The sequence below is a fragment of the Cheilinus undulatus genome, linkage group 23 (assembly GCF_018320785.1).
Source record: "Cheilinus undulatus linkage group 23, ASM1832078v1, whole genome shotgun sequence".
In the NCBI taxonomy this organism is placed as follows: domain Eukaryota; kingdom Metazoa; phylum Chordata; class Actinopteri; order Labriformes; family Labridae; genus Cheilinus; species Cheilinus undulatus.
Window position 1 is genome coordinate 13,577,539 of NC_054887.1, and position 14,966 is coordinate 13,592,504.

Here is a 14,966-nt window from a genome sequence, read left to right on the forward strand (position 1 = left end):
ACGTCAGCCGTCTGCTTACAATAGGCGGACTCAAACTGCTTTTGAAGCCAAACTGCGGCGGCTTTCATATTGAAATCGCTGTCTCAACTGAACTTTGGATCAACCTAACGCCCGCCCACTAAGCTTGACTTCCTGTCAGCTAGCTAGCTAGCATTCTGGTTAATAGAAACGTAGCCTCTGCCTGTTGAGCTATCTGTCAATCAGACGGGACGTGCCAATCAGCCCGTAGTGAGGTTTTTCGTAAATATAATCTAAACTATTGTTGTACAAAAAAATTCACCCCCTGTACAGTGAGAGCACATGCAGACGTTAGCTAATGAGATACATTTGGTTTTATGAACCAGGAGGTTTATTTCTAGAGTAAAAAACTGCTTTTTAACAGGTGATCAGACGGGATTTCTAGAGTTTCTGCAGCCAGCCTCAAGTGGACACTCGTATTGCAATTTTTTGCTCTTCCGCATTGGCTTCATTTTTCAGGTTCAGAGGTTGCCGCTTGGTCTGTACACTTTAAGGACAACGACAGCACGTAAATCTCACCTGTTGCGACGGCAGAACTAAAGTTTAGCTAAGATGCTAATACTAAACGTATCACAAACAAACCCGAACATAAATACTTTCTTAGTTAAAAACTGCATGCGAATAAACAGCCCGTTTATTCGCATGCACAAAAAATGATCCCACATCACTTCTGACTCAGTAGACTTGGTGTTGTGAATGCTTGCGCATGCACTGAGATGGCATGATGCACATGGGTTGGAGGCAAGAGGTCTGTACGGCAGAGGTCTCTATCCAAGAGGTCTCCGGGCTGCAGCCATACCCCTCTCAAGTGGAAGATAGATAGATAGATGATAGATAGATAGTATCCAGTTGCAGCTTACAAACACAACATGAGACGTCTCCTACATCTAAGCACCTCCCCCCATTTACTTAAACACAATTCATATAAACTTCTACACAGACATGAAAAGATTCACCACAGAAAAAAATTGTACTTGAATTTAAAATTACAAATTGTCCTGCAACCAAAAGTTGGATATACAATTAATGACCAAAAAATTACAAATTTGTGCCGATGAACACAAATGAGCCTGTATACAATAATATAAAGCAAACATTTGTTTTGAACTTTACAGGAACAAAACCTGTGTTAAACTTTACAGCTACATAACACTGCTAAAAAGAGAAGAAGTGATTTGAATCTGGGCCAAACTAACATGTAAAAACTCTGTTACTGTTTTTAGTCTAAACAGGTCTGTGTGGATTGATAGTATGGTTGCGAGATGCATGAAGGGTGCAAGAATGCTGACTACACATGATCAGAAGTATGAAATATGTAAGGGTGTGGGCAGCTTTGCATGAGATAAGATCATTTCACACAGTTGATTAGTGCAAAAAGTGCATATAAGCTGAGGGAGCCTTCCCACAGTATCTGAGTTACAGTGAAAATATTCATTACTTCAACATCTGATGACAGTACATACATGAACTTACTAAGCTGACAGTAATAGGTTAATTGGTGCATTTCTCCACAGTAATTTACTTTACAGTTAGTATAATCTCTTCGTGTGCATGTGACATGAGGCCTTTTACCACAGTAATTTAAGTTAAAGGTGTGAGATGAATTTGTCTAAATGTGCATATGAAATGAGTGAGACATACTACTGACACTGCAGGGGTCAGTGGGCATAGTGAGGTGTATTCCTGGGATCAGAGTGGGCTTGAAATCACAATCAGTTTTATTGGCCAACTACACTTGCACAACAAGGACTTTGACTCTGGTTAGCTTTCCTCTCAATGTGCAGGAATTACACATTAAATACAAAAATTCTTAGACTTGCAAAGTGTCACAATTACGATTTAGATATGTACACACTTTTGTTGGTATTATTTCTAGTCATTTTGATTAAAGGATGTTTGATTTATAAATGTATGCTGACCAGCCCTCGCATGTGACAGACAGAAACAACAGGAGCTGGCACATGTAGAGTCTAGAAATGTTTCACTTTGTATAAAATGAATCTAGAATTTTTGGAAGTTTCAATTCCATAAAAAAAGAACTAATAGCATATTTAAAATCCCAAAATACAGACATATTCATTCAAGAGTCACATATATAAGGGGATGAGGAAGCAGATTCATTCAAGAAAGGCTGGATAGGTCAAGTCTTTCATAGCTCTAACTCACATAAACAAAATGGAGTGAAGATTCTCTTTAATAAAAATTAAGCTTCCTCATGCTAAAAAACCACACCACAGGTATTGATGAGGGCTCAGATTGATAAAGAGTGTCGCTAAGGGTATCTGTGTTGATGGAAAGTAACCGGCTCTCTCTTAGAACAGGTTCAACCAGTAGTTCTCAAATGATGTGGCAAAGCACACTGGTGTGCCATGAGCCAAGTCTTGTTTGTGCAACCTTACATAATTACTGCAACCATACAATGGCTTAAGTTCATTTAGAACCACTTTGTGGAGAAACACACATGATTTGCGGTCATAAAAAGTTTTCTTTATTAGCAGTTTTAAATTTACATGTATTGCTGTTATTCATATGTGGCTGTTCTAGGAAGGAGGAGCTGGGGTGGAGGAGGGTTGTAAAAAGTGGCTTGCAGTGGGAGAAGCAAAGCATACTCAGGCTAGAGCAGTTTAAACGGCAGCATGAGTGTGAGTAGCCAATATTGGTTAATCAGCTGGCTGTCAGCTGGTGAGAGCTTGCGTGAGATCAGCTGATCTCAATTATATAGCAGCAATTGACTCCTAGGCCTGCCTGATCTAACGCTATACACTTGATTTACTGTAACATGTTTTAAAAAGGCATTTTGTATAGATATGGATTTGGTGTGCCTTGAAATTTAGGCTTGATCTTAGGTGTGCCTTTGGCAGCAAAAACTTGAAAACCACTGGTTTAAACCAACTTTGAACCAGTGTTTAATCTGATTTGACATTATTCTCCTGGGAACATCACTTGATATGACACCCAGCTAATGCAGACATTTTACAAGTGAGTTTGTTATTTTAGGAAGAATTTCTACTGAACAAGGAGTCTGGCATTCCTTTTTTGTGTGGATCCAATTCATTAGGAGGACCAATCACAATGCAAGGTTTTACAGAAAACAAATTCAGCATGAAGGCACTGAAGAGTTTTGCCATCTTCCTCTGTCTGGCTGGGATGGTCTTTGTTCTTGTAAACATGGAGCTGATGGAGGTAAGAATCTTTCAGAGATGGACTCTCTATTTAGTTTACACTCATGCACTCCTAAACATTTTCCAACACATCTCAGAGGTGCCTTACTTGAATAAAGAGTATGTGCTATCAGAGTACACTGAAATGTCCAAAAAATGATCTATCATAAAAGTCTATCAATGAAACTTTGATGGTAAACTGGTAAAAGGCAAGGTCATGACAACCACTTTAAAAATTTTTTAAATTTTTTAAATTGTCCTGTTGAGAATCTTTGGTCTAAACCTGGCTTTAGAGGGCAAAAAGGGTGTTTTCATTAAAGACCGAAGGGGTAAATAAATGCAATGCAAGTACATTTGTTTGATTAATCTCTTACACCATCTCTTCCTCTCATTCCCTTGCAGACAATCTATAAAGGATACAATTCCATCTTTTCCAAGAAAGCAACTTCTGCTCCTTCCACTGTTCCTCCTTCTGCTCCTTCCACTGTTCCTCCTTCTGCTCCTTCCACTGTTCCTCCTTCTGCTCCTTCCTCTGTTCCTTCCTCTGCTACTCCAAATCCCGGTGATTTCTGCGCCTTCAAGCCACTACTGTCGTCTGCAGATGCTGAGGAGGAACGCCTCTTATTAGAGCTTGCCTGGCCTGAAACTCCAGTGCTGTCCTCTCCTCTTTTACTGAATCAGACAAGCCATGCTGGACACAGCTTCTTCCACATTCTCCCAAGAAAGGGTGGAGGGGAGTGGCATGTAGGAGATCAGCTGGAAGTCATGATAAAAGTCTGTGACTTCCTAGGAAATGCCAAGAAGTCTGGGGGAGATTTCTTAGTTGCCTCATTGCACAACAAAACGCTTGAAGCAGGCGTGGCTGGGCGAGTGGTGGATCATTCTAATGGCTCCTACTCTGCTGTGTTCACTTTACTCTGGGAAGGAGGCGCACAGGTCCAGGTAAAGCTCAAGGCTGTCTACTGAAATGTTATCATACCATAGGTGATGCTAAAGGTATCACCTGTTGAGGTGGAATTGCACTGTAGATAATTTAATTTATCAATCAATTAATTAGCGTAAACTCATAACCAATGTTATCTGACCGTCTTTTTATAGGAATGACAACATCCATCCAAGTGATCGTGGCGCGCATGTTTTAACGGACAATCTCTTTTATTCTGTTCTTAACTCGTCCTGACTACTCTCTTTTTTTTTATCAGAATTTCCTGATTTTATGTCATTTATTGTTCTGAACTATGACAAAGTGATTTTAGCAGGTGATTTTAATATCCATGTTGATGATCCCTCAAACAGATTCACCAATGAATTTCTTAACCTCACACATTCTTTTAATCTTGTTCAACATGTGTTGGGGCTTACTCATAAACACGGCCACACTCTGGATCTTGTTTTCACACTGGGTTTTAACGTCAGCTCTGTCCCCATTAACACCAACATTATTAGCAACTTTTGCACTGTCTTCACTACAGCCCCCTGCCCCCCCCCCCCCCCCCCGACGATCTGTGTACCGAAGAACTTGCTGCAGCGCATGAATACAAACACTCAGCGCCGCGCATGGACACATAAACTCGGCTCAGCACAGAGGCAAACAGATTCCACAACAGCACAAAAATACAACAACTTGGTGCAGGAGATGCAAATAAAAAGTCACAACACAATGGAAGTGGGGTCGTTATTAAGGACGGACCTGATAGCTTGCTAACGGCTCCGTTAGCAATAAAGTTACATACCACAACTCAAACTTACTGAAGACATGCTTGGATTGAGTAATCAAAGTAAGTAAACACTGATTGTTCGTCAGCTCCACTTCTTGCACATTTTATTTTGTAATCAATAAGTTTTAGAAGTAATTTTAACTGGCAAACAGCACGGACAGTTATGTTTGGGGTCCGATGTGCATGACACAAGCTGCCAGACGAATGAATGGACTCGGTCAATTTGATTTAGATAGTTGTTTACATACATGTTAAACTGTACAGGAGGTTACAGTTATTAAAAATCACGAAAAACACACTACAAATTACATAGTGTGAGTAAAAAAATTATTTTGAGTAGCGGTGTTGTACGGAACTTTATTGCTAATGGAGCCGTCAACAGCAGGCTATCAGGTCCGTCCCTAATAACGGCCCCACTTCTGTTGTGTTGTGACTTTTTATTTGTATCTGCTGCACCAAGTTGTTGTATTTTTGTGCTGTTGTGGAATCTGTTTGCCTCTGCGCTGTTCCGAGTTTATGTATCCATGCGCGGCGCTGAGTGTTTGTATTCATGCGCTGCAGCAAGTTTTTGTATTTGTGTTGTAAACTTTTGTTTATGTGTTTTTCTCAAATGCCGTGAGGAGAACGGGGAGAGACATGCAGGAAATAGTGCCACGGGCTGGATTCGAACCCAGGTTGCCTGCGTATATGGCGCGCGCCTTAACCACTTGACTACCGGCACGCCAACCCCATATAACTTTTTACAATTTTTCATAAATAAAATAGCAGATATAAGAAAACAAATAACACCATCCCCTACTGAACCTCCTGACCCTCCCTCAGCTATTCCTGCTTTTAACCAATATTCCCCTGTCTGTCTTTCCACCCTACAGGATATTGTCTTTCATTTAAAGCCCACCACCTGCCCTTCTGACTGTATTCCTGCTAAGCTGCTCAAAGAGGCATTTCATACCCTCGGCCCCAGTATTCTCGCCATCATTAATAGTTCCCTTTCTTCAGGTTGCTTCCATTCCCATTTTAAACATGCAGTGGTTCAGCCCCTCCTCAAAAAGACAAACCTTGACCCAAATATTTTATCCAATTTTAGACCTATCTCCAAACTTCCATTTTTATCAAAAATCTTAGAAAAAGCTGTCTGTCAACAACTATCGCAATTTTTAAAAGACAATAATTTATCTGAAACACTCCAGTCTGGTTTTAAGGAAAATCATAGCACTGAGACAGCTCTTTTAAAGGTTCTTGATGATTTGTTTTTGGCAGCAGACAATGGAGACTGTGCCATTTTAATCCTTTTAGATTTAAGCACCGCCTACGACACAATCGATCACAAGTTACTAATAGGTAGTTTCCACCGAGCAGTTCGGTTCAGTTCGGTGCAGGACGGCACGCTTTTTTTGTCGTTTCCATAGAGAAAGGGTCCCAAAAAAGCGAACCGTACCGTCCCACTTTTCGGCACCCTTCCATAGGGGTGCCAATCTTACCTAACCGTACCAAAAAGGTGGAGCTACACACACAACAATAGGGGCTGCACTGACGTCACGTAAGCACGCAATTCAGCTGCTCGCCTCCGGGCTTCAAAGACGGAAGTCTGCTGTGAGAAGCGGGCGAAAACGGGAGAAAAATGGACCAATATCTGCCTAAATGGAAAATATTTGGACTCGACAGAGATCCAAACTATTTCCTAGTCTATGGATATTGGTATCTGGCCAAAAATCAAGTTTCCTGACGTTTATCTAGATGATTTTAAGAACACAAAGCAGAACCTGAAGGCTCACATCAGCCTGATCCATCTGCGATGGATGAGAAACTAAATTAATGCAGAAGCTTTGTGAATACGAAGCCTTTGAACCGTTCATTCTCATCTGTAACTAGTTATTGATCTACGTCTTACGTTAGGTAACCTGTGAAAACATCGCTCTGTGGTTGTTTAACGGGCTTGTAAAACTTCAGACTGCAGACTATTGTTAAACGAGATCAGCGCACCCCGGATTTCTGACTTAATCTAGGTCGATTTTAACACCAGCTGAACTTTAACTTTATTTTTAATGCGGCGAATATTCACAGTATAGCTCTAAACGTTCATATTTTGTCGTATAAACTGTTCTAGACTAGATATATTCACATATTAACGTAGCGTTACGACTCAAACCGTCTCTGTACACGTATTCCATCAGCTGAGGATCTGCACTGACAGCGGTTAACATCATTAAGATGTAGTTATTTTTTTAAAAGCACTTTCAGCTGAAATAAAGCAGTTAACTGCTTATTCCTTACTGATTTCTGTCACTCATCCTTTCTATAACTCTGCAGCTGGAACAGCTGACTCGTGCTGTCTGTGACTTTACATGCATGCTTTTACAGCCCCGCCCACCAAGTGAGAGCACGGGTGTCTGTTGAAACACAAACTGTTTTGGGGTTTAGCGTACCAAACCATACCAAACCGAACTGAATCAAACCGGACCCCCTGATGGAAACACGGCTTAATTGATAGACTTGAAGGCTGGGTTGGGATTCAGGGGATGGCTCTTAACTTTTTTAAATCTTACCTGGGAAACAGAAGTTTTAATGTGTCCTGGAACAACAAGTCTTCCTCCACGGCCCCCCTCACTTGTGGCATCCCTCAAGGTTCAGTTTTAGCCCCTCTTTTATTTTCTCTCTAAATGTTGTCTCTGGGTCGTATTATAAGGAAATACAACATCTCATTTCACTGCTTTGCCGATGACACTCAAATATATCTTCCCCTGAAACCCCACAGCCCTCAGTCCCTACAACCACTTCTAAACTGTTTCCAGGAAATAAATGATTGGATGGCACAAAATTTCTTAAAACTTAATCAACAAAAAACAGAAATACTTCTCTTTGGCCCCCCTTCCCTCACTACCCAAATTCAAAATCACCTTTGCCCTCTGTCAACCTGTGTAAAACCCTCTGCTAAAAACCTGGGTGTGATTTTTGACTCCTCTTTTACGTTTGACAAGCAAATATACTCAGTGGTGAGAGGCTGTTTCTTACAGCTAAGAACCCTAGCCAAAGTCAAACCGTTTTTAACTTTTAATGATACTGAAAAAGGGATTCATGCTTTTATTTCATCAAGACTAGACTATTGCAATACACTTTACCTGGGAGTCGGCCAATCATCTTTAAAACGATTACAGTACGTCCAGAACGCTGCTGCCAGGTTTTTAACAGGTACTAAAAAGCATGAACACATCTCCCCTGTACTCTCTTCCCTTCACTGGCTCCCTGTCCATTTTAGAATCCATTTTAAAATTTTATTACTGGTCTTTAAATCACTCCATGGCTTAGCTCCTCCTTATTTATCTGACCTTTTAACCCCCTATGCTCCAGCACACTCACTCCGATCCTCTGATCAGTCTCTCCTGGTCGTCCCTCAGACTCGAAGAAAACTCAGAGGTGACCGCTCTTTTTCAATTGCAGGCCCTCATCTGTGGAATCAACTGCCCCCCCACATTAGATCTGCCACCTCAGTATGTTCCTTCAAATTCCAGCTAAAAACTCACCTTTTTTCCTTGGCCTTTGATTCAAGTTAGACTGCTCTCTCACATCCCTTTTTCTTTTAAACAAACATTCCTGATATTAATATCTGTTCACTCTTTGTGTATTGTCTATTGTTCTTTGCTGATTTGTATAAATTGCTATCTGTTTCTTTCCTCTATCTGTAAAGCACTTTGGTCAGCTTGCGCTGTTTTTAAATGTGTTATGTAAATAAACTTGGCTTGACTTGACTATTTGTTAGATTGCTGGACCGTAAAGTATACCCCCACAGCCCCCGCGGTGGGAGAGGGCCAGCATTGTGAGCTTGTCAACTATCAATCTGAAGTGGAATGAGTCTGTAGTAATGGAGGGTTTTTAAAAATTATTTCAAATTGGGGAGCAGGTGGCCTAGTGGTTAAAGGCGCTTCCCCATGTACGCGGGCGAGCCGGGTTCAAATCTGGTCTGAGGCCCTTTACCGCATGTCTCACCCCCACTCTTGACCCTGTTTCTGACTCTATCCACTGTCCCCCTCTGTCTAATGAAGGCACAAAAAAGCCCAAAAATAAATCTTTAAAAAAAAATCAAATTCGAATAAGCGAGAATTATAGTGAATGTAGCATCCCTCCTGAATGAATGACGGCTGGCTCTCGAACTGATGATTTTCGTGGTTTATTTCACTTGACAAAATTGGCGTTACGGGGCTGGTTTGGAACAAAGAAAATGTTTAGCCACCACCTGGAAGAGGGATGGAAAAAATTAAAAGATAACGTAAAAGGGAAGAGGAAGATGACGAAAAAGGGGTAAGAGAAGAGGGAGATGCAGAAAAGAGGTGAATGCAGAAAGAGAAAGGGAAAAAACACTGAGAGACAGCAAAGGGAGATGGAGATGCAGAAATGAGAATAGGGAGACTCGGGGAAAAAATGGAGGGAGAAGCAGAGAAGAAGGAGATACAGAAAGAGGGAAGTGGGGTGGCAGTTAAAAAGAGGATGTTTAGGCGCGCTGGTAGTCAAGTGGTTAAGGCGCATGCCATGTACACAGGCAACCCGGGTTCGAATCCGGCCCGTGGCACTATTTCCTGCATGTCTCTCCCCACTCTCTCCCCTGTTTCCGACTCTATCCACTGTCCTATCAAATAAAGGCCAAAAATAAAATCTTTAAAAAAAAAAAGAGGATGTTTACAGCGCAGTATTACAAGCCAGTAAAACTAACCCTTCATATTGTTTTATCAGTTCAGGTCAACAGTCCAGGTCAAACACTCCATCTATTTGTTGGCACGCTGTGTATGCAATAACTTTGAAACTCATGTTCTCTGCTCTGTCAGGTGGAGCTTGTTCATTCAAGCGCTGCTATCACAGTTCTGCGCAGGCTGAACAGAGAAAATCCTGACAGGTTTATCTTCAAGAGTGTCTTCCACTCAGGCTCGATCTCTGAAACTACCATCTGTAATATTTGTCTACGTCAAAACAAACAGCCACAGTGCAACTTCACCGACCCCCGCACAGGTGGCCCTTGGTTCTGCTACAAGCCAAAGAACCTGAGCTGTGACACCAGGATTAATCACTTCAAAACAGGATGTAAGAGTGCCTTTAAGGACGACGAGAAGATGCTCTTCCAAAGGTGAGGGAACACTGAAAAACATTTGAAAAAATAATAGTTACTTTAAATGAAAAGGGTGCTAGTGAGCAATGTAGGGCTGCAGGGGTTAGCACTGTTGCCTCACAGCAAGAAGGTTCCTGGTTTGATCCCTGATCAGGGCCTTTCTGTGCAGAGTTTGCATCTTCTCCCTGTGCATGTGTGGTTTCTCTCCTGGTACTGCAGCTTCTTCCAACCACCAAAGACACACTCATTAGGTTAGTTGGTGACTCTAAATTGGCCATAGGTGTGAGTGTGACAGTGCCTTGTCTGTCTCTGTATGTCTGCCCTGTGATTGACTGGAAACCAGTTCAGCGTGTACCCCGCCTCTCGCCCATTGAATAATGATAATAATAATACATTTTATTTATAAAGCGCTTTTCAAAAACTCAAAGACACTGTACAATAATAATAAAATACATTGCAAAAAGAAAAAAGCCAAAAACAGGACAATATCACAGTTACACAGAGAAAACGAGCAATCAACCTGACAAGACAACAACAGAATCAAACATTAAAAGCCAGTTTAAAAGGTGAGTTTTGAGCAGTGATTTGAATGTGGATAAGTCTGTACAGTCTTGGATGTGTTTGGGGAGTGAGTTCCAGAGGGAGGGGGCGGCTATAGAGAAGGCTCTGTCCCCCCAGGTTCGGTACTTGGTTCTTATTGGTGGGGAGAGGAGATTGAGGTTTGAAGAGCAAAGATTATGGGAGGGGTTGTGATGGTGCAAGAGGTCTGTAAGGTGGTGGGGGGGGGGCTGTTGGCTCAGGGCTTTATGGGTTAGGAGGAGGATTTTGAATTGGAGGCAGTAGGGGACAGGGAGCCAGTGGAGGTCTTGGAGGACAGGGGAAATGTGGTCATGGTAGCAGGTATGAGTCAGAAGACGTGCTGCTGAGTTCTGGATGTATTGAAGTTTATTGAGGACTGTTGAGGATATGCCATAAAGAATGCTATTGCAGTAATCAAGTTGGGATGTGATGAAAGCGTGGATGAGAGTTTCAGCTGTAGGGAAGGAGAGTAGTGGACAGGTATGTTTTTTAGGTGAAAAAAGGCAGTTTTTTATGAGCTGGGTGACGTACTGATTAAAGGAGAGGTGACTGTCAAAAATGATATCAAGACTGTGGGTGTGAGGCGAGCGGTCAGGGTGAAGGTGTAAATTTGGAGGTTGGAGTTATGGATGGATTTGGTGAGGGATTTGGGGCCAGTGAGCATGAGTTCGGCTTTATTGTAATTTAGAGAAAGGAAATTGTTAGTCATCCAGGTTTTTATGTCAGAGAGGCAGTTGGTTAATGTGGAGTGTGTGTCAGTGGTGATGTACAGTTGGATGTCGTCAGCTTAACAGTGGAAATTGAGTCCATGGTGGCGAATGATTTGACCAAGTGGGAGCAGGTAGATTATGAATCGAAGGGGACCAAGCACTGAACCCTGTGGGACGCCTTGTGTCAGGGGAGCAATTGTTAATGTGGATGAATTGTTGTCTGTCTGTGAGGTAAGATTTAATCCAGGAAAGTGCAGTACCAGTGATGTGGAGTGAATGTTCCAGACAGGAAAGCAGGATGGAGTGGTTGATGGTGTCGAATGCAGCTGAGAGGTCCAGGAGGATGAGGATGTTGATGTTGCCAGAGTCTGATGAGAGGAGGAGGTCGTTGGTGACTTTCAGTAGTGCTGTTTCAGTGCTGTGTTGCGGTCGGAAGCCGGATTGGAAAGGTTCATAAAGGTTGTTATGGGAGAGGTTGGACTTGAGTTGTGTGGCGATGACACGTTCCAGAGTTTTTGACAGAAAGGGAGGTTGGAGATGGGCCGGAAGTTAGATATGTAATCAGCTTTGAGTCCAGGTTTTTTGAGGATGGGGGTAACAGCTGCAAGTTTTAGGGATTGGGGAACAAGACCAGTATGAAGGGAGGAGTTGATGATGGGGAGGGGAGAGATGGCTGGCAGGCAGTTTTTGAGGAGGTTTGATGGGATGGGGTCAAGGGTGCAGGTGGAACTCTTCATGCTGGTAGTAATGGTGGCCAGGTTGGAGGGGGATACAGGAAGGATCTGGGAGAGCGGTTGGATGATGATGGAGGGGGTTGTAGGTAGGGAGGCAGAGGTGAGAGTTGGAGGGGAAGGGGAAGGTGGGGGTGGTGAAGCTGCTGTAAATATTGTCAATTTTGGTTTGGAAATATGAGAGGAATGAGTTGCATTTGTCAGTCATGAAAGTTGAGGAGGTTTTGTCATAGGGTTTGAGGAGTTTATTGATGGTGGAGAAAAGAGCTTTGGGGTTGGAGGAGCCAGAGTGGATGATTTGGGAAAAGAAGGGGGACCAGGCTGAGTTGAGGGCTTGCTTGTATTCCTGAATATAGTTGGTGTAAGCTTGGAGGTGAACAGTTAAACCAGTTTTCCTATGGAGTCTTTCCAGTTGCCGTTTGCGAGATTTCATTGAATGGAGGGTGGGGGTATACCAGGGGGCAGAGTGAGTGAAGGAGACAGTTTTGGTTTTGAGAGGGGCCAGTTGATTAAGACAGGAGGTGAGTGTGTTGTTGTAATAAGAAACTAGTTCAGAGTGGTTGTCAGACAGGGGGGAATGGGAGGCAGTGATATGAGTAGATATGGAGGCAGACAGGGCAGTGGGGAGGCTGTATTGATGTTTCTGAAGGATATGCTACGCTTTTGTCTAGGGGTGGGGATGGGAAGGTCAATGTCCATAATTATTGCTCGCCGGTCAGAGATGTGGCGATTGAGACTTGAGAGATTATGGAAAGTGAGGCCAGTGGTGTAAACTAAGTCTAGTATGTGTCCGTGACTGTGGGTGGGGAAGTTGATGTGTTGTGTGAAACTGAAGCAGTGTAGCAAGTCAAGAAAGTCATTGGCAGATTTGCATTGTTAGTTGTCAATATGGAAATTAAAATCGCCTAGGAGGAGAACAGAGGATGAAGTGGAGCATAATTGGGTCAAGAGGTCCAGAAATTCAGTGAAAAAGCTGGGGTCTGGCTTGGAGTGGGCAATAAATGATAGCAATGACCAGGGGTATGGGACCAGGGAGGTTAAGGACAAGGTGTTCAACTGAGGGGAAAACAGGGGTTGAAATGGCAGTTGTTTTGAAGTCCTTCCTGTATACAGCAGCAACACCTGGACTGTGAATGGCAAAGACTGACTGGAAAGGAAGCAATTTGTTCTGCAGAGTGCTTTGTGAGCAGATCAATAGAGTGTGCAGGAATTAGGGGTCATTTGTCTCTCCTGGTTCAAGCTATCTAGTTTATAACTACAAACATAAAGCCTAAGATGTTAAAATATCTTTAAAGGAAACATATGGAGGTATAGTATGAATATTTAAGTGAAGCCTTACTATTTGGTTATTTTGGTGTCTGCCAAACCACTAATAATTTGAAATTTTATTTAGGAATGCCAACCTGAAAGTTTTGATTCCAGCATCTGGACCTTCCAGTGTCAATGTGTTGCCACAAATGAAAGGTACTGATGCCTTTTTCCTACTTCCACCAAATAATATATAGAATGATATATGATATAGATGTAAACAGGCACTATAATATCTGGTTCTGTAACACCTTCTCCTAAAATGATAAAACTGCTTGTCGATGTCGACTCAGCTTTCCTTACACCATGCCACTGACCTTTGTTTAATTAATCTCAGGGCAACCTGGGCTTCATCAAGGCAGTTGGAAGTCTGGAACTTCGGGGTATTACTACCAGGGTGTGTGGCAATCACCAGATGGCATCAAAGTCCCACAATTCAACAACGCATCTGCCATCAGTCAGTGTCTGAAAGGCAAGATGGTCTACCTGTATGGAGACTCCACCATCAGGCAGTGGTTCGACTACTTAAGAAAATCACTGCCAGGTAGTTGAAATTAATGACACATTTTTTGCTTTATTCATATTGCATCGTAATCTGTTCCCTTTGTCATACTTGCAGATGTCAAGGAGGTAAATCTGAAAGGTGTGACTCATGCAGGACCTTTTATGATGTGGGACCCTGACAATCAAACAATGATAACATTCCGCATCCATGGTCTTCCTTTTCACATTCTCATGTTGCCAACTAGCAAGGAGAGTTACATCGCCACTGAACTAGATGCGATTGACGGTGGTTCTGACACTGTTGTAGTTTTTGGCATCTGTGCCCACTTTGGTGCTTTCCCAACTGAACTTTACATCAGACGGCTTCAGAACATCCGCATGGCGGTGATCCGCCTGTTAAATAGGGCTCCAGACACGCTGGTAGTCATCAAGACTGGGACTCTGACAAGATTGAGTCCTGTTCTCTTGACAGCCAACATTAACTGGTTCGCAGCTCAGGCGAACAAGATAATCAGAGCCATGTTTAAAGGAATAAACATCAAAGTGGTGGACGCCTGGGACATGGTTCTAGCTCACTACCTGGAACACGACCTTCATCCTAGTCGTCCCATCATTAAAAACATGGTTGATGTACTTTTATCCTACACATGCCCCCACAAGTGAAGGAGCTAGCCGTGAATATGGAAGCATTATGGCAAAATTTAACAATGTTGGGAAAGTGGCAACTCCTGGTGGTGGTAAATTCAGAATACAGGTTGTCTGCAGTCATGTGATCCTGATGAAAGTCAGATTGGGGGCACTGGTTCAGAATCAATGGGAATGGAGGAAAGTTTGTATGTTATTGCTCTACATGGATCTGCATGCTGCAGTTACCATCAAAAAGCTTCTATATACATTGAGTATGATCCTTACACTTTAAAGTGTTTTATTATCTACCCGTTAACTGAAATACTAGGCGTGGAGGTGACTGATATCAATAAGTCCTTCACACCTCCTTCTACAAGTCTAGTCAGATGAAGGGAGACAAGAGTCTAGAGCAATCTTGTACTGAGCTCAGAGGCTAGACGTCCCCCTTAAACAACTTGTCTCCCTCATTTTATCATAAATATGGTAGAATTAAGCAAATGTGCCATTCACAAACA

General features: G+C 42.5%; 1 protein-coding gene across 1 annotated transcript; it reads left to right on the forward strand.

Annotated features, from left to right (window-relative positions):
* The first annotated feature begins 3,120 nt into the window (after window positions 1-3,120).
* On the forward strand, window positions 3,121-14,487 carry LOC121505786 (NXPE family member 3-like). Its single transcript, XM_041781339.1, has 6 exons — window positions 3,121-3,201; window positions 3,582-4,121; window positions 9,715-10,010; window positions 13,406-13,476; window positions 13,658-13,864; window positions 13,940-14,487. The coding sequence occupies exons 1-6, from the start codon at window positions 3,121-3,123 to the stop codon at window positions 14,485-14,487; spliced, it is 1,743 nt and encodes a 580-aa protein (XP_041637273.1).
* The last annotated feature ends 479 nt before the right edge of the window (window positions 14,488-14,966 follow it).